Below are 23,281 nucleotides of genomic sequence, written 5' to 3' on the forward strand. Positions count from 1 at the left end.
AAGGGCATGGTAGGAGGCAAGAACGGATCAGGGAGGGGGCAGTGTAGCGGCAAGAATGGTTCAGGGTGGGGGCAGGGTGGAGCAGGCAGGGATCAGGGAAGGGCATGGTAGGAGGCAAGAATGGTTCAGGGTGGGGGCAGGGTGGAGCAGGCAGGGATCAGGGAAGGGCTTGGTAGGAGGCAAGAATAGTTCAGGGTGGGGGCAGGGTAGAGCAGGCAGGGATCAGGGAAGGGCATGGTAGGAGGCAAGAATGGTTCAGGGTGGGGGCAGGGTGGAGCAGGCCGGGATCAGGGAAGGGCATGGTAGGAGGCAAGAATGGATCAAGGATGGGGAAGGGCAGCGGCAAGAATGGTTCAGGGTGGGGGCAGGGTGGAGCAGGCAGGGATCAGGGAAGTGCATGGTAGGAGGCAAGAATGGTTCAGGGTGGGGGCAGGGTGGAGCAGGCAGGGATCAGGGAAGGGCATGGTAGGAGGCAAGAATGGTTCAGGGTGGGGGCAGGGTGGAGCAGGCCGGGATCAGGGAAGGGCATGGTAGGAGGCAAGAACGGATCAAGGAGGGGGCAGGGTAGCGGCAAGAATGGTTCAGGGTGGGGGCAGGGTGGAGCAGGCAGGGATAAGGGAAGGGCATGGTAGGAGGCAAGAATGGTTCAGTGTGGGGGCAGGGTGGTGCAGGCCGGGATCAGGGAAGGGCATGGTAGGAGGCAAGAATGGTTCAGGGTGGGGGCAGAGTGGAGCAGGCCGGGATCAGGGAAGGGCATGGTAGGAGGCAAGATTGGATCAAGGAGGGGGCAGGGTAGCGATAAGAATGGTTCAGGGTGGGGGCAGGGTGGAGCAGGCAGGGATAAGGGAAGGGCATGGTAGGAGGCAAGAATGGTTCAGGGTGGGGGCAGAGTGGAGCAGGCATGGATCAGGGAAGGGCATGGTAGGAGGCAAGAATGGTTCAGGGTGGGGTCAGGCAGGGATCAGGGAAGGGCATGGTAGGAGGCAAGAATGGTTCAGGGTGGTGGCAGGGTGAAGCAGGCAGGGATCAGGCAAGGGCATGGTAGGAGGCAAGAATGGTTCAGGGTGGGGGCAGGGTGGTGCAAGCAGGGATCAGAGAAGGACATGGTAGGAGGCAAGAATGGTTCAGGGTGGGGGCAGGGTGGAGCAGGCCGGTATCAGGGAAGGGCATGGTAGGAGGCAAGAACGGATCAAGGAGGGGGCAGGGTAGCGATAAGAATGGTTCAGGGTGGGGGCAGGGTGGAGCAGGCAGGGATCAGGGAAGGGCATGGTAGGAGGCAAGAATGGTTCAGGGTGGGGGCAGGGTGGAGCAGGCAGGGATCAGGGAAGGGCATGGTAGGAGGCAAGAATGGTTCAGGGGGGGAAGGGTGGAGCAGGCAGGGATCAGGGAGGGACAGGGTAGCGGCAAGAACGGTTCAGGGTGGGGGCAGGGTGGAGCAGGCAGGGATCAGGGAAGGGCATGGTAGAAGGCAACAATGGTTCAGGGTTGGGGCAGGGTGGAGCAGACAGGGATCAGGGAAGGGCATGGTAGGAGGCAAGAATGGTTCAGGGTGGGGGCAGAGTGGAGCAGGCATGGATCAGGGAAGGGCATGGTAGGAGGCAAGAATGGTTCAGGGTGGGGTCAGGCAGGGATCAGGGAAGGGCATGGTAGGAGGCAAGAATGGTTCAGGGTGGTGGCAGGGTGAAGCAGGCAGGGATCAGGCAAGGGCATGGTAGGAGGCAAGAATGGTTCAGGGTGGGGGCAGGGTGGAGCAGGCAGGGATCAGGGAAGGGCATGGTAGGAGGCAAGAATGGTTCAGGGTGGGGGCAGAGTGGAGCAGGCATGGATCAGGGAAGGGCATGGTAGGAGGCAAGAATGGTTCAGGGTGGGGTCAGGGTGGAGCAGGCAGGGGTCAGGGAAGGGCATGGTTGGAGGCAAGAATGGTTTAGGGTGGGGGCAGGGTGGAGCAGGCCGGGATCAGGGAAGGGCCTGGAAGGAGGCAAGAATGGTTCAGGGTGGGGGCAGGGTGGAGCAGGCAGGGATCAGGGAAGGGCATGGTAGAAGGCAACAATGGTTCAGGGTGGGGGCAGGGTGGAGCAGACAGGGATCAGGGAAGGGCATGGTAGGAGGCAAGAATGGTTCAGGGTGGGGGCAGGGTGGAGCAGGCAGGGATCAGGGAAGGGCATGGTAGGAGGCAAGAATGGTTCAGGGTGGGGGCAGGGTGGAGCAGGCAGGGATCAAGGAGGGGCAGGGTAACGGCAAGAACGGTTCAGGGTGGGGGCAGGGTGGAGCAGGCAGGGATCAGGGAAGGGCATGGTAGGAGGCAAGAATGGTTCAGGGTGGTGCAGGCAGGGATCAGGGAAGGGCATGGTAGGAGGCAAGAAAGGTTCAGGGTGGGGGCAGGGTGGGGAAGGCAGGGATCAGGGAAGGGCATGGTAGGAGGCAAGAATGGTTCAGGGTGGGGGCAGGGTGGAGCAGGCTGGGATCAGGGAAGGGCATGGTAGGAGGCAAGAACGGATCAAGGAGGGGGCAGGGTAGCGGCAAGAATGGTTCAGGGTGGGGGCAGGGTGGAGCAGGCAGGGATCAGGTAAGGGCATGGTTGGAGGCAAGAATGGTTCAGGGTGGGGGCAGGGTGGAGCAGGCATGGATCAGGGAAGGGCATGGTAGAAGGCAAGAATGGTTCAGGGTGGGGGCAGGGTAGAGCAGGCCGGGTTCATGGAAGGGCATGGTAGGAGGCAAGAACGGATCAGGGAGGGGGCAGGGTAGCGGCAAGAATGGTTCAGGGTGGGGGCAGGGTGGAGCAGGCAGGGATCAGGGAAGGGCATGTTAGGAGGCAAGAATGGTTCAAGGTGGGGGCAGGGTGAAGCAGGCAGGGATCAGGGAAGGGCATGGTAGGAGGCAAGAATGGTTCAGGGTGGGGGCAGGGTGGAGCAGGCAGGGATCAGGGAAGGGCATGGTAGGAGGCAAGAATGGTTCAGGGTGGGGGCAGGGTGGAGCAGGCAGGGATCAGGGAGGGACAGGGTAGTGGCAAGAACGGTTCAGGGTGGGGGCAGGGTGGAGCAGGCAGGGATCAGGGAAGGGCATGGTAGGAGGCAAGAATGGTTCAGGGTGGGGGCAGGGTGGAGCAGGCAGGGATCAAGGAAGGGCATGGTAGGAGACAAGAATGGTTCAGGGTGGGGGCAGGGTGGTGCAAGCAGGGATCAGAGAAGGACATGGTAGGAGGCAAGAATGGTTCAGGGTGGGGGCAGGGTGGAGCAGGCCGGTATCAGGGAAGGGCATGGTAGGAGGCAAGAACAGATCAAGGAGGGGGCAGGGTAGTGGCAAGAATGGTTCAGGGTGGGGGCAGGGTGGAGCAGGCAGGGATCAGGGAAGGGCATGTTAGGAGGCAAGAATGGTTCAGGGTGGGGGCAGGGTGAAGCAGGCAGGGATCAGGGAAGGGCATGGTAGGAGGCAAGAATGGTTCAGGGTGGGGGCAGGGTGGAGCAGGCAGGGATCAGGGAAGGGCATGGTAGGAGGCAAGAATGGTTCAGGGTGGGGGCAGGGTGGAGCAGGCAGGCAGGGATCAGGGAAGGGCATGGTAGGAGGCAAGAATGGTCAGGGTGGGGGCAGGGTGGAGCAGGCAGGGATAGGGAAGGGCATGGTAGGAGGCAAGAATGGTTCAGGGTGGGGGCAGGGTGGAGCAGGCCGGGATCAGGGAAGGGCATGGTAGGAGGCAAGAATGGTTAAGGGTGGGGGCAGGGTGGAGCAGGCAGGGATCAGGGAAGGGCATAGTAGGATGCAAGAATGGTTCAGGGTGGGGGCAGGGTGGAGCAGGCCGGGATCAGGGAAGGGCATGGTAGGAGGCAAGATCGGATCAGGGAGGGGGCAGGGTAGCGGCAAGAATGGTTCAGGGTGGGGGCAGGGTGGAGCAGGCAGGCATCAGGGAAGGGCATGGTAGGAGGCAAGAATGGTTCAGGGTGGGGGCAGGGTGGAGCAGGCCATGATCAGGGAGGGGCAGGGTAGCGGCAAGAACGGTTCAGGGTGGGGGCAGGGTGGAGCAGGCAGGGATCAGGGAAGGGCATGGTAGGAGGCAAGAATGGTTCAGGGTGGGGGCAGGGTGGAGCAGGCAGGGATCAGGGAGGGGCAGGGTAGCGGCAAGAACGGTTCAGGGTGTGGGCAGGGTGGAGGAGGCAGTAATCAGGGAGGGGCATGTTAGGAGGCAAGAATGGTTCAGGGTGGGGGCAGGGTGGAGCAGGCAGGGATCAGGGAAGGGCATGGTAGGAGGCAAGAATGGTTCAGGGTGGGGGCAGGGTGGTGCAAGCAGGGATCAGAGAAGGACATGGTAGGAGGCAAGAATGGTTCAGGGTGGGGGCAGGGTGGAGCAGGCCGGGATCAGGGAAGGGCATGGTAGAAGGCAAGAACGGATCAAGGAGGGGGCAGGGTAGCGGCAAGAATGGTTCAGGGTGGGGGCAGGGTGGAGCAGGCAGGAATCAGGGAAGAGAATGGTAGGAGGCAAGAATGGTTCAGGGTGGGGTCAGGGTGAAGCAGGCCGGGATCAGGGAAGGGCATGATAGGAGGCAAGAACGGATCAGGGAGGGGGCAGGGTAGCGGCAAGAATGGTTCAGGGTGGGGTCAGGGTGGAGCAGGCAGGGATCAGGGAAGGGCATGGTAGGAGGCAAGAATGGTTCAGGGTGGGGGCAGGGTGGAGCAGGCAGGGATCAGGGAAGGGCATGGTAGGAGGCAAGAATGGTTCAGGGTGGGGTCAGGGTGGAGCAGGCAGGGTTCAGGGAAGGGCATGGTAGGAGGCAAGAATGGTTCAGGGTGGGGGCAGGGTGGAGCAGGCCGGGATCAGGGAAGGGCATGATAGTAGGCAAGAACGGATCAGGGAGGGGGCAGGGTAGCGGCAAGAATGGTTCAGGGTGGGGGCAGGGTGGAGCAGGCAGGGATCAGGGAAGGGCATGGTAGAAGGCAAGAATGGTTCAAGGTGGGGGCAGTTTGGAGCAGACAGGGATCAGGGAAGGGCATGGTAGGAGGCAAGAATGGTTCAGGGTGGGGGCAGGGTGGAGCAGGCAGGGATCAGGGAAGGGCATGGTAGGAGGCAAGAAAGATTCAGGGTGGGGGCAGGGTGGGGAAGGCAGGGATCAGGGAAGGGCAAGGTAGGAGGCAAGAATGGTTCAGGGTGGGGGCAGGGTGGAGCAGGCCGGGATCAGGGAAGGGCATGGTAGGAGGCAAGAACGGATCAAGGAGGGGGCAGGGTAGCGGCAAGAACGGTTCAGGGTGGGGGCAGGGTGGAGCAGGCAGGGATCAGGGAAGGGCATGGTAGGAGGCAAGAATGGTTCAGGGTGGTGGCAGGGTGGTGCAGGCAGGGATCAGGGAAGGGCATGGTAGGAGGCAAGAAAGATTCAGGGTGGGGGCAGGGTGGGGAAGGCAGGGATCAGGGAAGGGCATGGTAGGAGGCAAGAATGGTTCAGGGTGGGGGCAGGGTGGAGCAGGCCGGGATCAGGGAAGGGCATGGTAGGAGGCAAGAACGGATCAAGGAGGGGGCAGGGTAGCGGCAAGAATGGTTCAGGGTGGGGGCAGGGTGGAGCAGGCAGGGATCAGGTAAGGGCATGGTTGGAGGCAAGAATGGTACAGGGTGGGGGCAGGGTGGAGCAGGCAGGGATCAGGGAAGGGCATGGTAGAAGGCAAGAATGGTTCAGGGTGGGGGCAGGGTGGAGCAGGCCGGGTTCAAGGAAGGGCATGGTAGGAGGCAAGAACGGATCAGGGAGGGGGCAGTGTAGCGGCAAGAATGGTTCAGGGTGGGGGCAGGGTGGAGCAGGCAGGGATCAGGGAAGGGCATGGTAGGAGGCAAGAATGGTTCAGGGTGGGGGCAGGGTGGAGCAGGCAGGGATCAGGGAAGGGCTTGGTAGGAGGCAAGAATAGTTCAGGGTGGGGGCAGGGTAGAGCAGGCAGGGATCAGGGAAGGGCATGGTAGGAGGCAAGAATGGTTCAGGGTGGGGGCAGGGTGGAGCAGGCCGGGATCAGGGAAGGGCATGGTAGGAGGCAAGAATGGATCAAGGATGGGGAAGGGCAGCGGCAAGAATGGTTCAGGGTGGGGGCAGGGTGGAGCAGGCAGGGATCAGGGAAGTGCATGGTAGGAGGCAAGAATGGTTCAGGGTGGGGGCAGGGTGGAGCAGGCAGGGATCAGGGAAGGGCATGGTAGGAGGCAAGAATGGTTCAGGGTGGGGGCAGGGTGGAGCAGGCCGGGATCAGGGAAGGGCATGGTAGGAGGCAAGAACGGATCAAGGAGGGGGCAGGGTAGCGGCAAGAATGGTTCAGGGTGGGGGCAGGGTGGAGCAGGCAGGGATAAGGGAAGGGCATGGTAGGAGGCAAGAATGGTTCAGTGTGGGGGCAGGGTGGTGCAGGCCGGGATCAGGGAAGGGCATGGTAGGAGGCAAGAATGGTTCAGGGTGGGGGCAGAGTGGAGCAGGCCGGGATCAGGGAAGGGCATGGTAGGAGGCAAGATTGGATCAAGGAGGGGGCAGGGTAGCGATAAGAATGGTTCAGGGTGGGAAGCAGGGTGGAGCATGCAGGGATCAGGTAAGGGCATGGTAGGAGGCATGAATGGTTCAGGGTGGGGGCAGGGTGGAGCAGGCAGGGATCAGGGAAGGGCGTGGTAGGAGGCAAGAATGGTTCAGGGGGGAAAGGGTGGAGCAGGCAGGGATCAGGGAGGGACAGGGTAGCGGCAAGAACGGTTCAGGGTGGGGGCAGGGTGGAGCAGGCAGGGATCAGGGAAGGGCATGGTAGGAGGCAAGAATGGTTCAGGGTGTGGGCAGGGTGGAGCAGGCAGGGATCAAGGAAGGGCATGGTAGGAGGCAAGAATGGTTCAGGGTGGGGGCAGGGTGGTGCAAGCAGGGATCAGAGAAGGACATGGTAGGAGGCAAGAATGGTTCAGGGTGGGGGCAGGGTGGAGCAGGCCGGGATCAGGGAAGGGCATGGTAGGAGGCAAGAACGGATCAAGGAGGGGGCAGGGTAGCGACAAGAATGGTTCAGGGTGGGGGCAGGGTGGAGCAGGCAGGGATCAGGGAAGGGCATGTTAGGAGGCAAGAATGGTTCAGGGTGGGGGCAGGGTGAAGCAGGCAGGGATCAGTGAAGGGCATGGTAGGAGGCAAGAATGGTTCAGGGTGGGGGCAGGGTGGAGCAGGCAGGGATCAGGGAAGGGCATGGTAGGAGGCAAGAATGTTTCAGGGTGGGGGCAGGGTGGAGCAGGCAGGCAGGGAACAGGGAAGGGCATGGTAGGAGGCAAGAATGGTTCAGGGTGGGGGCAGGGTGGAGCAGGCAGGGATAGGGAAGGGCATGGTAGGAGGAAAAGAGTGGTTCAGGGTGGGGGCAGGGTGGAGCAGGCCGGGATCAGGGAAGGGCATGGTAGGAGGCAAGAATGGTTAAGGGTGGGGGCAGGGTGAAGCAGGCAGGGATCAGGGAAGGGCATAGTAGGAGGCAAGAATGGTTCAGGGTGGGGGCAGGGTGGAGCAGGCCGGGATCAGGGAAGGGCATGGTAGGAGGCAAGATCGGATCAGGGAGGGGGCAGGGTAGCGGCAAGAATGGTTCAGGGTGGGGGCAGGGTGGAGCAGGCAGGCATCAGGGAAGGGCATGGTAGGAGGCAAAAATGGTTCAGGTTGGTGGCAGGGTGGAGCAGGCCATGATCAGGGAGGGGCAGGGTAGCGGAAAGAACGGTTCAGGGTGGGGGCAGGGTGGAGCAGGCAGGGATCAGGGAAGGGCATGGTAGGAGGCAAGAATGGTTCAGGGTGGGGGCAGGGTGGAGCAGGCAGGGATCAGGGAGGGGCAGGGTAGCGGCAAGAACGGTTCAGGGTGGGGGCAGGGTGGAGCAGGCAGTAATCAGGGAGGGGCATGGTAGGAGGCAAGAATGGTTCAGGCTGGGGGCAGGGTGGAACAGGCAGGGATCAGGGAGGGGCATGGTAGGAGGCAAGAATGGTTCAGGGTGGGGGCAGGTTGGAGCAGGCAGGGATCAGGGAAGGGCATGGTAGGAGGCAAGAATGGTTCAGGGTGGGGGCAGGGTGGAGCAGGTAGGGATCAAGGAGGGGCAGGGTAGCGGCAGGAACGGTTTAGGGTGGGGGCAGGGTGGAGCAGGCAGGGATCAGGGAAGGGCATGGTAGGAGGCAAGAATGGTTCAGGGTGGGGGCAGGGTGGAGCAGGCAGGGATCAAGGAGGGGCAGGGTAGCGGCAAGAACGGTTTAGGGTGGGGGCAGGGTGGAGCAGGCAGGGGCATGGTAGGATGCAAGAATGGTTTAGGGTGGGGGCAGGGTGGAGCAGGCAGGGATCAGGGAGGGGCATGGTAGGAGGCAAGAATGGTTCAGGGTGGGGGCAGGGTGGAACAGGCAGGGATCAAGGAGGGGCAGGGTAGCGGCAAGAACGGTTTAGGGTGGGGGCAGGGTGGAGCAGGCAGGGATCAGGGAAGGGCATGGTAGGAGGCAAGAATGGTTCAGGGTGGGGGCAGGGAGGAGCAGGCAGGGATCAAGGAGGGGCAGGGTAGCGGCAAGAACGGTTTAGGGTGGGGGCAGGGTGGAGCAGGCAGGGATCAGGGAAGGGCATGGTAGGAGGCAAGAATGGTTCAGGGGGAAAAGGGTGGAGCAGGCAGGGATCAGGGAGGGACAGGGTAGTGGCAAGAAAGATTCAGGGTGGGGGCAGGGTGGAGCAGGCAGGGATCACGGAAGGGCATGGTAGGAGGCAAGAATGGTTCAGGGGGGAAAGGGTGGAGCAGGCAGGGATCAGGGAGGGACAGGGTAGCTGCAAGAAGGGTTCAGGGTGGGGGCAGGGTGGAGCAGGCAGGGATCAGGGAGGGGCATGGTAGGATGCAAGAATGGTTCAGGGTGGGGGCAGGGTGGAGCAGGCAGGGATCAGGGAGTGGCATGGTAGGAGGCAAGAATGGTTCAGGGTGGGGGCAGGGTGGAGCAGGCAGGGATCAGGGAGGGGCATGGTAGGAGGCAAGAATGGTTCAGGGTGGGGGCAGGTTGGAGCAGGCAGGGATCAGGGAAGGGCATGGTAGGAGGCAAGAATGGTTCAGGGTGGGGGCAGGGTGGAGCAGGCAGGGATCAAGGAGGGGCAGGTTAGCGGCAAGAACGGTTTAGGGTGAGGGCAGGGTGGAGCAGGCAGGGATCAGGGAAGGGCATGGTAGGAGGCAAGAATGGTTCAGGGTGGGGGCAGGGTGGAGCAGGCAGGGATCAAGGAGGGGCAGGGTAGCGGCAAGAACGGTTTAGGGTGGGGGCAGGGTGGAGCAGGCAGGGGCATGGTAGGATGCAAGAATGGTTCAGGGTGGGGGCAGGGTGGAGCAGGCAGGGATCAGGGAGGGGCATGGTAGGAGGCAAGAATGGTTCAGGGTGGGGGCAGGGTGGAACAGGCAGGGATCAAGGAGGGGCAGGGTAGCGGCAAGAACGGTTTAGGGTGGGGGCAGGGTGGAGCAGGCAGGGATCAGGGAAGGGCATGGTAGGAGGCAAGAATGGTTCAGGGTGGGGGCAGGGTGGAGCAGGCAGGGATCAAGGAGGGGCAGGGTAGCGGCAAGAACGGTTTAGGGTGAGGGCAGGGTGGAGCAGGCAGGGATCAGGGAAGGGCATGGTAGGAGGCAAGAATGGTTCAGGGTGAAAAGGGTGGAGCAGGCAGGGATCAGGGAGTGACAGGGTAGTGGCAAGAACGGTTCAGGGTGGGGGCAGGGTGGAGCAGGCAGGGATCACGGAAGGGCATGGTAGGAGGCAAGAATGGTTCAGGGGGGAAAGGGTGGAGCAGGCAGGGATCAGGGAGGGACAGGGTAGCTGCAAGAAGGGTTCAGGGTGGGGGCAGGTGGAGCAGGCAGGGATCAGGGAGGGGCATGGTAGGATGCAAGAATGGTTCAGGGTGGGGGCAGGGTGGAGCAGGCAGGGATCAGGGAGGGGCATGGTAGGAGGCAAGAATGGTTCAGGGTGGGGGCAGGTTGGAGCAGGCAGGGATCAGGGAAGGGCATGGTAGGAGGCAAGAATGGTTCAGGGTGGGGGCAGGGTGGAGCAGGCAGGGATCAAGGAGGGGCAGGGTAGCGGCAAGAACCGTTTAGGGTGGGGGCAGGGTGGAGCAGGCAGGGATCAGGGAAGGGCATGGTAGGAGGCAAGAATGGTTCAGGGGGGAAAGGGTGGAGCAGGCAGGGATCAGGGAGGGACAGGGTAGCGGCAAGAACGGTTCAGGGTGGGGGCAGGGTGGAGCAGGCAGGGATCAGGGAAGGGCATGGTAGGAGGCAAGAATGGTTCAGGGTGGGGGGCAGGGTGGAGCAGGCAGGGATCAGGGAAGGGCATGGTAGGAGGCAAGAATGGTTCAGGGTGGGGGCAGGGTGGAGCAGGCAGGGATCAGGGAGGGGCATGGTAGGAGGCAAGAATGGTTCAGGGTGGGGGCAGGTTGGAGCAGGCAGGGATCAGTGAAGGGCATGGTAGGAGGCAAGAATGGTTCAGGGTGGGGGCAGGGTGGAGCAGGCAGTGATCAAGGAGGGGCAGGGTAGCGGCAAGAACGGTTTAGGGTGGGGGCAGGGTGGAGCAGGCAGGGATCAGGGAAGGGCATGGTAGGAGGCAAGAATGGTTCAGGGTGGGGGCAGGGTGGAGCAGGCAGGGATCAAGGAGGGGCAGGGTAGCGGCAAGAACGGTTTATGGTGGGGGCAGGGTGGAGCAGGCAGGGGCATGGTAGGATGCAAGAATGGTTCAGGGTGGGGGCAGGGTGGAGCAGGCAGGGATCAGGGAGGGGCATGGTAGGAGGCAAGAATGGTTCAGGGTGGGGGCAGGGTGGAACAGGCAGGGATCAAGGAGGGGCAGGGTAGCGGCAAGAACGGTTTAGGGTGGGGACAGGGTGGAGCAGGCAGGGATCAGGGAAGGGCATGGTAGGAGACAAGAATGGTTCAGGGTGTAGGCAGGGTGGAGCAGGCAGGGATCAAGGAGGGGCAGGGTAGCGGCAAGAACGGTTTAGGGTGGGGGCAGGGTGGAGCAGGCAGGGATCAGGGAAGGGCATGGTAGGAGGCAAGAATGGTTCAGGGGGAAAAGGGTGGAGCAGGCAGGGATCAGGGAGGGTCAGGGTAGTGGCAAGAACGGTTCAGGGTGGGGGCAGGGTGGAGCAGGCAGGGATCACGGAAGGGCATGGTAGGAGGCAAGAATGGTTCAGGGGGGAAAGGGTGGAGCAGGCAGGGATCAGGGAGGGACAGGGTAGCTGCAAGAAGGGTTCAGGGTGGGGGCAGGGTGGAGCAGGCAGGGATCAGGGAGGGGCATGGTAGGATGCAAGAATGGTTCAGGGTGGGGGCAGGGTGGAGCAGGCAGGGATCAGGGAGGGGCATGGTTAGGAGGCAAGAATGGTTCAGGGTGGGGGCAGGTTGGAGCAGGCAGGGATCAGGGAAGGGCATGGTAGGAGGCAAGAATGGTTCAGGGTGGGGGCAGGGTGGAGCAGGCAGGGATCAAGGAGGGGCAGGGTAGCGGCAAGAACGGTTTAGGGTGGGGGCAGGGTGGAGCAGGCAGGGATCAGGGAAGGGCATGGTAGGAGGCAAGAATGGTTCAGGGGGGAAAGGGTGGAGCAGGCAGGGATCAGGGAGGGACAGGGTAGCGGCAAGAACGGTTCAGGGTGGGGGCAGGGTGGAGCAGGCAGGGATCAGGGAAGGGCATGGTAGGAGGCAAGAATGGTTCAGGGTGGGGGCAGGGTGGAGCAGGCAGGGATCAGGGAAGGGCATGGTAGGAGGCAAGAATGGTTCAGGGGGGAATGGGTGGAGCAGGCAGGGATCAGGGAGGGACGGGGTAGCGGCAAGAACGGTTCAGGGTGGGGGCAGGGTGGAGCAGGCAGGGATCAGGGAGGGGCATGGTAGGATGCAAGAATGGTTCAGGGTGGAGCAGGCAGGGATCAGGGAAGGGCACGGTAGGAGGCAAGAATGGTTCAGGGTGGGGGCAGGGTGGAGCAGGCAGGGATCAGGGAAGGGCATGATAGGAGGCAAGAATGGTTCAGGGTGGGGGCAGGGTGGAGCAGGCAGGGATCAGGGAAGGGCATGATAGGAGGCAAGAATGGTTCAGGGTGGGGGCAGGGTGGAGCAGGCAGGGATCAGGAAAGGGCATGGTAGGAGGCAAGAATGGTTCAGGGTGGGGGCAGGGTGGAGCAGGCAGGGATCAGGGAAGGGCATGGTAGGAGGCAAGAATGGTTCAGGGTGGAGCAGGCAGGGATCAGGGAAGGGCATGGTAGGAGGCAAGAATGGTTCAGGGTGGGGGCAGGGTGGAGCAGGCAGGGATCAGGGAAGGGCATGATAGGAGGCAAGAATGGTTCAGGGTGGAGCAGGCAGGGATCAGGGAAGGGCATGGTAGGATTTTCAAGAATGGTTCAGGGTGGGGGCAGGGTGGAGCAGGCAGGGATCAGGGAAGGGCATGATAGGAGGCAAGAATGGTTCAGGGTGGGGGCAGGGTGGAGCAGGCAGGGATCAGGAAAGGGCATGGTAGGAGGCAAGAATGGTTCAGGGTGGGGGCAGGGTGGAGCAGGCCGGGATCAGGGAAGGGCATGGTAGGAGGCAAGAACGGATCAAGGAGGGGGCAGGGTAGCGGCATGAATGGTTTAGGGTGGGGGAAGTGTGGAGCAGGCAGGGATCAGGGAAGGGCATGGTAGGAGGCAAGAATGGTTCAGGGTGGGGGCAGGGTGGAGCAGGCAGGGATCAGGGAAGGGCATGGTAGGGGGCAAGAACGGATCAGGGTGGAGCAGGCAGCGATCAGGGAAGGGCACGGTAGGGGGCAAGAACGGATCAGGGAGGGGGCAGGGAAGGAGGAAGGGTGGGGTCAGTAAGGGGTAGTTGCATTGATATTGTAACAATCTACCTTTTATATTTGCCACTTTTCTTTTATTTAATAATTTCATGTTTTGAGAAAGCACTTTAAGACTCTCAGATAGCCTAAAAACTTGTTTTAAAGCATTATGTTTTAAAAAATTATCCGGAGAAGGACTCCTGGACCCCTAACTTGTCTGGAGTTATTTTATACCACTCCCTCCAACTTTCTTCAATCTCGCCTCTTCCACAAATACTGGCTGTGCCTGTGTCACTAAAATTGAAATTTTATTTTTTCCTCTAAATAATATGAATTTTTTAATTAGAATTTTATAATGGCTTTTTGACACTATTGAACAGTTTATTGAATTTAATCTATATAATGCTGAAAACATGTAAGTATACTTCAAAAAATGTATATAAGAAATTAATGAGTTTATTGAAATAATTTAATACATTATTGAAGTACTTGAACAATTTTAGCCAACTTGTTACATGAAATGAATCAGCATTTTCTTTCAGAAGTTATTTTTTTCTGAGGAGAGCATTTGAACATCTTTTGACCATTCAGAATGTAGGCTTACATATGCTTTACATTTACCAAACATAAATTAAAAGCATTTAAAGAAAGACATTTTTTGGTCTTGGAAAACTTTTTTTCAGCACTAAATGATTATTGAAATGGTTTATTCAAGAAACAATAGAATTAAACTAGAACCATATCATTGATAGAATAGAAAATAAATTTCTTTGAGTGTCAAATTGGCTCCTTTGTCTGTTTTCCATTATCTCTACAAACACACTTCAATGTTGCCTGGTTTATTTTTAAGGAGAATTTATCCTCAATACTTTTTTTTATCATTTAAGAATATATTTTAAGGCTTTGGACTTTTTTGAAATCAATATTTCGGTTTTACTGTTACTATTATGACACTTCAATTTGCTTGTGTAATTACATATATTCATTAATTTGCACCTAGCAGTTACAGGCTGGATCCGTATAATTTATTTAAGAGTTTTACAATATAAAAAAAAGCTTGGTATTATATTCATGTCCCGTGATTCCAAAAATTTGGATAACTAATTTGAAATAAAAATTAAAGCAAATAAATTACAAATCTAGTAGTCCTTGTTAAATATGTCTCTTGCTATCAGAAATTACTTTTATTTTCAGTTGTATTTTTAAAAGTTTTGATATAATGTACTAATAACATTTAATCTCCTTCAGGTACGAGCTTTCGCAAGATCTTTTAGATAAGCAAATTGAAATGTTGGAAAGAAAGTATGGTGGCATGAAGGCTCGTAAAGCTGCTCTTACCATTCAGAGAGCATTTCGCAGATATACATTGTTAAAGAAATTTGCTACTATTACAGCAATGGCCAAAGTAGAAAACAGGTTGAGTCGACGTCTCCAAGGCGTTGGTGATAACGGAGAACGTTTTGTGGATTCGGATAGTGCTGTCAGGAATAATTTTGCTGGTCTTTACCAAGAGCTACGGCAAGATTCCCAGCCACGAGCATTTGTTCGTTCTTTGCCATTGCGATCCATGTCATTACGTGAGAGAGAACGAAGAAATTTGGAAACTGCAGCGTTACCTAGAAGTCAGTCTAGTCGGTGTGATATGACGAAAGCAACTCAAGGTGAAGCTTATAGCTCAAGAATTTTCTCTCCATGTCATTGTTATTCAGTTCATCAGCATCCATGGGACTCACTGCAGTACTACATGCAACACAAGCAGTTTGTAGATTCTCTTGAGGTAAGTGTTTTAATACTTTTGCTACAGTAACAATTTGTAATGCTTTAAAAAATCCTGACAAAAACCCTCAAATTGAAGTTCATTTGAAATATTTTGTCTATTAAAAAAGTAAATATTAACTTTAAAATTAATTAAAATAATACATATTTCCATTAGAAAAAGTAACATAAATGGTTATATGCACTGTCCTTTGTCTTAGCATTTGAATAAATTGAGAAAAAATCCTGTGTTGAAAATAACTAGATATACATCCTTCATTTTGGGGTTAACTACTTTGGTAACTGGAAAAGAAAACAGTGATTCTGCCAAATTTTTCTATACTTCAAACAATAGTACAAAACTGGGTGTGGAGTGTTTTAAAAAATTTATTTTTTTAATTTAAAAAGGTTTTTGAATTAACATGGTGACACTATAAAAATGATTTGAAGATATTTGTGTTTGGAATCCCTTATAACCAATTGGTCCTTACTTTTGAAATGTGCCTTGTAATGTAATATGGAACAATGGTAATCTCAGTAACCACATAATAACACAGCAACAGGTAATGTGTGAACAAGAGTGCAAGGAAGATGAACTAGGTCCGTTGGGGCAGTTATAGATGAGCATATACAACAGCGAAAGAAGAATTAATCTTCAATAGACTATGATTAGGAAACCACTCCATCATTTTCCAGGAGTTAATTCAGGAAACCAAGGAAAACCAACCATGATGCAAACTCAGGTCTTCCTGAATGTCAGTGCTAGACTCAAAACATAATGCTTAATTCCATACAAAATGTTGGAGTTACATATTGTTGAGGTTGAGTGGTGGCCACTCCCCTCCCACCAAGATGATCCGGGTTGGATTCTCTCAGGATCAAATCTAAATTATTTCTAAATTGGAAACTTGTTGGACATTGCCATAAGCTAGTGGGTTTTCCCTGTGTACTCCTTTTCTCTCCACCAAGTGTATTTCACCACTTCCCATCTTGTATGCATCCATAGGTACCGCATCCACAGGTACCGCAATGTCCCTTTCAATAATTAAATGTTTAATTTCGTCCCCCCCCCCCCCTCCTCCAATAATTCACCCAAAAAGTATTTTGTCTAATGTGCCACAAATGTGAAATAATTGGCATAAACTCCCTAATATAAACTTTGTTAGCCCATTGTTTATCCTGATCAAATCTTTCCTACGAGAGCCCCACAACGTTTCCCCAGCTCCTTCACAGAGACTCCGGTGCGATTTCGCCAGGCAAGTATTAGACATAATTTTTCTTCCTGCCTCGGGCCACGAATGCGACAAGTAACAGTGACCGAGAGTGCTATTCTCAGCGTCCTCCCAGGGCAGCCCTCTTCCCAGAGCTCAGCTTAGGCTAGCAGCTCCGGTCATACCCCATTCTAATGTTCCAGGGCTGTTGGGCACGCATAGGCGCTCGCCCTAACACTTTTCTCACGAGCCAGCAGATCCCCCTACCCCCCCCCCCCCCTCCCTTCCTGCCCATCTTTCCCAGGAACATCAGCCAGCGCACTGACCGGGTCTTTAACCTCCGCTCCCTGCGAGCCTAAATCAAGGTCTTCTCGCTGGCCTGCAAAATGTCTGCCTTCGCCATCTCGCTGCGAAAATGACAACCACTTAAATTTAGTTCCGCGAACTCTAGCGGCCGCCACCACACCTCTCTCTATTTCCCTTTTAGCCCGACAGAGCGCGAAACAGCTGGGCCCATGAGTGTCAGGCTTACGCCAGTCCCTCTTGCGGGACTTTTGTGAACTAACCCCGGGTCTGTTTCGCCTGTGCCCCGACAGCGCGCTGCTTTCGGAACACGAGTGACCTCCGATGCCCCTTAAGTTAAGCTACCAGCCACCTTTGTTATTTTTTGGGGCCAGTTCCTCCACTTCCTGGGACTCTGGGCCTCTAACACAAGTTTTTAACTACGTGCAGCCCTACGGGGTGATTGATTCGTCCTTCTGTCGTCTCCGGTGTTTCTCGCCCACGACTCCATTCGTGAAGCTGTGTCGCAGCGACTAACTTAAGGGATGTGATCCCATAAAGTCCGGGAGTGATCCCTAGTTTTTTTTATTTTATAGATTGCTAGTCGCTTTAGTTGGGATTACTAGGTAATCTCGTAGCATGACTCGTGCGTGGCTACTGCGAGCGCTAGTTCTTCAGTGGGAGTGATTTTCATCATTCCACCCCCAGAATGGTGAGTGGAAAATTCTACGCCCTTTTGCGTATAGTTGGCTCCATACTTAACTTTTGCCCTGACTTCTCGATTTCTGTTGCTTGTCAACTTAATTACCTAATCTTGACCACTGGATCTTTTTTTTTTGGTTCCAGTGGGGTCCAAGAGATGGTGCAAGAGTTTGGGTTTTTCTCTGGCTCAAGCCCATCACGAAATTCAACTAAATTTACACCCTTCCCTCTGGAATGCACATGAATTATATGCGTCTCTCGCTTCTAGTCACCGCCAGTGAACAGCCAATGATCAGATATTGTTAAATCAGAATATACATAGTCCTGCACTGGTTGGGCTAACAAGTGTTTAACCTTAAACTATGATAGTTAAATTATTTATGTTAGTTTTTGTGAAAACTTGATTATGTCAAAGGAAAATGTTAGATTTATATTCCAAGTAAAATTAACAATCTGTTTGTAATTGATAAGTTCTTATGGCCGGGGCCCCAAATTAACTTTGATCTGTATATTCTTGTAATTCTTGAAACTATCAAAAGAAAATAATAAAAACTATAATTAACAATAAAAAGGGTAAGCTTTACACAAACCTCTTCTTTTTTTATATTTATTACTTCAGATACGATCCATTTTCTACTTCCTATTGTGAGCAGTAAGTTTCCTTCTTTTAATGTTTTACTCTGAGTATACTGTAGTGTCTTTTGCCCATGTCAAGCAGCTTCCAGGGCTTTTACAACAAAATTAATATAAAGCTTTCTTTCCCCACACAAGGGCAGTAACACTAACTATGTTCTATCTATATCTAAAATTAGGTAATGGTAAATAACTAAAATGTGTTGCGTAACATATATATATTTAAACCTTTTAGCAAGCTTGTGTTACTTGTAGAAAGTAACATAAACACTATTTTATTTTAATAATTTAAATATAATCTTCCTTTTTAAGTACCGTAAATATTCACATAGGAATAGAGTGAGAAAACACGAATAATTTTTTAAAAATGTATGCATACTGAAAAAATTATAACAATTGTTTGAATAAAAATCATTAAATCAATATAAAACATTAAAAAATGTAGTAAAATATAATTTAGGAAGGATAGTTTCTGTGCACTTGGGTGCTCAGGTCCATAAAGCAGTACTGATAAAGTAGACGTTACAAATGCTGAACACTATATTATTTCAAGAATATTTAGTAATGTCCAGGAAATCGGCTGAATGTAAATCTCACATTGTTTAATCTGATATAATGTGTACATTTGTTTTGTAGTTTTAGTGAATTGAACTTAACCTCAAGAAAAGTCTTTTTTTAAATTGTCAACTTGTATGAATAAAAAATGTAGGCTACACATCCTAGTTTAGAATTTTTGTTTTTATGTATATTAATGATGTTAAATTATGTGCTACATATTACTTTCTACATTTTGTAGTTTAGGAAATTTCTAAATATATTTCTTTGTTAACAGTAAATTAATATATGACCTACTCAAATGTAGAGCAGAATAACTGTGATTTTGAACACATTTGGTTAAATTAATATGGTGAAAGTAACCATCACAAAAATGTCTAAGGACTGTTACTGAGAAAAAATAAATATTACATTAAATGCTAATTTATTGATTCATACATAAATTTGAATGGGAATTTTACAGAGTAAAATTTTGTTAGTAAATAATAATTGTAAAATGGTGAAATGTGGATATACCTGCCCCTTGAAGTAATTATCTCATTCGTTCTAGGAAAAGAGTATGCTAATAAAAAATGTTTTTCCCTAAGAGTGTGTGTTAATCAAAATAATTTATTTTTCAAACAGTAAGTATGCCTGATGACTACAATTTTAATCAAGACTCTGCTCTCATTAGAATTAATAAAGTATATGTCAAAATACATTTGGGTACATTAAAATAAATATTGAAAAACATTTTAAGACTAAACAACCTAAAATTTAATTTAGTTACAAAATAATAATTTTATTAATCTAGGAGATATATTTCAGTTCTAATAAGAAATTAAAAAGCATAAACTAACAGTTTTCCATTATTAGAAAGATTATTTAACCTGTTAATGTAATTCCTAAGTCTGTTGTTTACTAAATGGATGTCTGCCTTGATTTGCCACTAGCGCATCCTAGTATACTCTAGGTAAACTAGCCCCAGAAGCTTTTAGGTTTACTCTCCAGAGCTGCTGCTGACATGCGGAGAGGCGTAAAATAAACGTTGGCTGAACATACGGGCATTGTCGGAAATAAATATACAATGAAGAAAGTGAATAATAATAAAGGAAAGAGCAAAATATTGTTTGTTGGTTCGTGACATTATTAATTTGTTGCATAGTATTTAATGCAGTACCATTGCGATTGTGTGCATACGGAAATAAAACTTCACGTAAAAGAAAACACTACTTTGGATCTATGACCGCGCTACTTCAAATCATGCCATAATTTATGGGCATTGTTACTTCAAAATCGTGCTAATCGAACAGCGTTACTTCTAGGGGTGGTTGTACAATCAAACTCCATTTTTTTCTGTTACAAAGACACTAGGAAAAACTCTGCGTATGCAATAAAAATTTAAAAAACAGGCAAATACATTAAAGGAGTTCACGCAAGACACTATAACTAAATAAATGCAATATAACATAGTTGAATTTTAATCTGAAGGTACTAAAAAGTAATAATGAAACCACAAAACTTAAGAATTACGAAAGTCATTCTCTGCCACTAAATGCAGCAATTTTTCAGAACTATCTGTATTTGCCCATACCAAAAATATTTTCTTTCCTTGCTAAGCTTATTGCCACTGCAGCATTCACCCTGTGAAGTCAGAGTTTTGTCTGACGTACACTTGAAACACGTCATCATTTTACTAGGGTTCAAAACATCACTGGGAACAGAATGTTTAGTAATGGGACAGATGAATGAAAACACAAAACTAGAATTATGGTACACTAACTGTCCCTCTGTTATTCATACCTTCTTTATAGAGTCTTGGAATGCGTGCTGAGTTTGTACTACCATTACAGAGGTTGAGAGACATGATTTAATTACTATCTATTTAATGGATCAGAGTGTTTATAATGACCAGAGTTTACTGTTAAATAAATAAAAACAAACCGACTTTATATTTGATACTCTATACTTTACTGGTCTTTTATCTTGGAGTTTCTTTATTGTATTTTTAAATGACAGTGATTAAAACATTATCAAGGAGGTGAAGAAAAAGGCCCCTTTGTACATTACGTCCAACTCTGCATCAGTGTAATGTCAATGGAACTCAGTAAAGTAAATGAATTAATTGATCTTATGAAAATAGTGTGTAACAAAGATGATTAGTTAAAAAGTGAGAATCAAGTACTAAAAATGCTTGTAGATGATTCTGGGACTGAAATCTGTGAGTGAAAAATTAAGTAATACATATTAATGTCTGAATAATTTAGCCATCTCATGACAAAGTCTAACCAATATCGCACCAGCACGTTTCAGGGTTATCAGGCAAGAAGTTGGCCATGGAACCAGCCCTGCATCTGCCGGAAGTGATTTCAGGAAACCATGGAACAACAAAATTAGGACTGGGATTCTAACCCAGATCCTTCCAAATGCCAACCCAATGTTTAACAGTTATGCCACTTTGTGTGGTAATAAGTTATGTGTAAAGTGTTTAGATACAGTGAATGAAAAGAGAGTTTTAATTTGAGACAGTACTTTTCCTGATTCTGAAAATAGAATAACAAACATGAAATATTTTTACTAAATAAAAACCTTTTATAACAATGGAAGACAGTTTTACTTTTATTTTAAATTTCTTACATAAAATAAAATATCACATTTTTGATGTACTGCAGCTTACACCATCTAAAAAAATCCAAATGCCACACAACATTCTTTTTTGTGGAAATAGCCTCTTAAAATGAATAGTAAATATGTATATTTACAAAACAAAATTTCATCACCTCTATCACAAAATGTATCTCGAATTAATAGACTTTTAAGGAGAACCTTTCAAAGTTTTGCCTGTATCATGTAAGGTTTTTATACAATTCAATTTTGATTTTTTTTAAGGGGCAGTAAAACACCCTTAGCCTGAACAAGCTTTTTTGGATGCTAAATTATGCATAATTAATACTTTGTTTAAAGTGACGATTGTGGCTCATAATTTAGATAATAATGTAAATTAATTATTAAAACTGAAAACATTAAAAAAGAGAGAAAATTGTTGAAAACTTAAAATTAAGTTGGTTTCCACCAATTTTCTCTTTTGTAATGTAATATTTTTGGATGGTTACACTTTTAATAATTAATTTACATTATTATCTAAATTAAAGTACATATTAAAGAAGTATGTGCTATTTAGCATCCCAAAATGCTTGTTCAGACCAGGGGTAAATGAAACCCCTTAAGTAAATGAAATTTTTGGACAGTGAACAATTTATTTGAGTTTCATTTAAAAGTAGTGTATTTTATAACCCAGTATGAAATTGCAATGCACTTGCATTACAGTGGACAATAGTATAATATTTTATACTCACTTTAAAATTCTATGACTGTTACATAAACACAATAGTATCTGACAATTTAATTCATCGTCTTCGCTGATTTTACTTCAACATCTGTCTGACGTGGGTTGAAACTTCTCTTCCACGATTGTATTCCTTCAGCAGTGCCATCTCTTTTAAGTATGAAGCAATAGTCTGTCATCATCTTTACATCCCACCTTCCTTGGTATCTTTTTTCCATGTCCTTTATGTCCTGGTGAAAACGTTCTCCTTGTTCTTCACTGACATCGCCGAGATTCGCAGGGAAAAAATCAATATGTGAATGTAAGAAGTGAAGTTTCACACTCATGTTACATCCTAATTTCATGAAATCCTCCAACATTTCTGTAACCATTTTTTTTGTTCTCTGGATGTTTTTTGTTACCTAAAAGTTTGGCCACAACTTCTTTAAAAGAAATCCAGGCCTTTTTTCTACAGGATTCATTGTATTTTCGAACATACTGTTTTCATTAATTTTATGCTGCGGTCCCTCAAAGACCCCTTCTTTCAGTTTCGCATAAGATATTTTCGGAAATTTTGTTACTAAATACTGGAAGCAGTCACCTTCTTTTGGAAGTGCTTTAGTGAACTGCTTCATTAATCCGAGTTGAATGTGAAGAGGACAAGTGGTGCATTTATTATGTTCTGTGAACCGGGTTGTAGGGGTTTTCTTTTGGGCCAGTCACAAATAAAACACTGCAATTTTTGTGTAGCCAGATTGTAGACCAAGTAGCATACCAACAACTTTTAATCATCGCAAATTGTCCAAGAATGTTTTTCATAGTTCATGCATTTTAGCAGAACTTTGAGATTTTCATGTATTTCCTTGAGATGCACTGAATGCGCAATGGGTAATGAACCAAAGAAATTTCCACTATCTAAAACTACACCTTTGAGACTACTTTTGATGAGTCTATAAATAACCTCCACTGACTTGGATTGTAAGTGATGTTAAAGAAATTCAATTAACCCTCAATATCACAACAATAAACCAGAGAGTGTTCTTCTTTAAAGAATTTTATTAATTCCTTCTCTCGAGTTCTATACCAAGAAAACAAAGCTCCAGGTAGTAGGAGATTTTTTTGCTTTCAATCTTGACCCAAGCAATTGAACAGCACCCTTTGTCAAATTTAATTCAAGAGTTAAATCGTTAAGTTCGTTTTGAGTGAATAATTTTGGCGCAGAATTTTCTTCGGACATGTAATCATCAGCATTATCACATTCGTTTTCTGAACTGCTCTCCTGTAGCACATTTTTGTGAACGGGAGGTGGAACTGGGATAGGAAGAGATTCACAATGTATAACTAGTCACATGGTCGAAGGAATGTTCGGATATTGTATGCCCTTCTTAGTTTTGGCATTATGACCTTTAACATTAACCATACAGAAATAACAGTCGTTAACATGATTTTGTGGCTCCCTCCATTTTTTACACCTTTTTTGCACAGTCTCAGTCCCTCGACACATGTACGACATACCTTGTAGGGTGCCCAGTTTTTGTCTTGATGACCAAGTTTTATGCTGAAGTAAGCATAATAGACATTTCTCACAAAACTATTGATGTCTTGTCTTTGCTTAGCAGTTACATAACTACCACAAATATTACAGAACACGTTTCGGTTATTTAAACACTTACGGGAACTCATTTTTCAAATATAACAGCACACTACAGCATTTAAACAATGATTTACTGTTTCCCTTCTAAAACCAGCTGGGTGTAACAACTGTTGCCAACTATTCCCTCAGACGAAAATAAAATTTCCCCATCACAATGAAATTCCCTTTGTAAAATTTAGGTTCAAATAAAAAATGAGTTTCCTCAATTTGAAAATAAAAACTGTATGTGATAGGAAAAAATGGATTGCAGATCTGGAATCAGCACAAAAAAAAACTTAGGAACACCTAAGATCAGAGAATCATAGAAATCATGTTGCATAGTTTTATTATTGAATATTTTTTCATGGAAAGTTAAGTAAATTTAATTTTTCTTTTTCAGAATTTTTTATTTTATTTGTAAATTTGACTTGGTTTGCCTCCGCCATTCATCCATGTTGACGTGATTCTCTTTAAAGTTGCA

General features: G+C 49.7%; 1 protein-coding gene across 15 annotated transcripts in view; it reads left to right on the forward strand.

Annotated features, from left to right (window-relative positions):
- LOC134529876 (IQ motif and SEC7 domain-containing protein 1) overlaps window positions 1-23,281 on the forward strand; it is a 127,343-nt gene that overhangs the window by 34,602 nt on the left and 69,460 nt on the right. For all 15 annotated transcript variants that reach the window (XR_010074730.1, XR_010074729.1, XR_010074731.1 and 12 more), the window contains exon 4: window positions 13,974-14,502. Coding sequence is in view for 10 of the 15 variants with exons in the window: in XM_063364420.1 (XP_063220490.1) it covers window positions 13,974-14,502 (529 nt within the window). In the remaining 5 variants the exon portion in view is untranslated. The remainder of the gene's footprint in view (window positions 1-13,973; window positions 14,503-23,281) is intronic.

This window comes from Bacillus rossius, chromosome 2, assembly GCF_032445375.1.
Source record: "Bacillus rossius redtenbacheri isolate Brsri chromosome 2, Brsri_v3, whole genome shotgun sequence".
Taxonomy (NCBI): Eukaryota; Metazoa; Arthropoda; class Insecta; order Phasmatodea; family Bacillidae; genus Bacillus; species Bacillus rossius.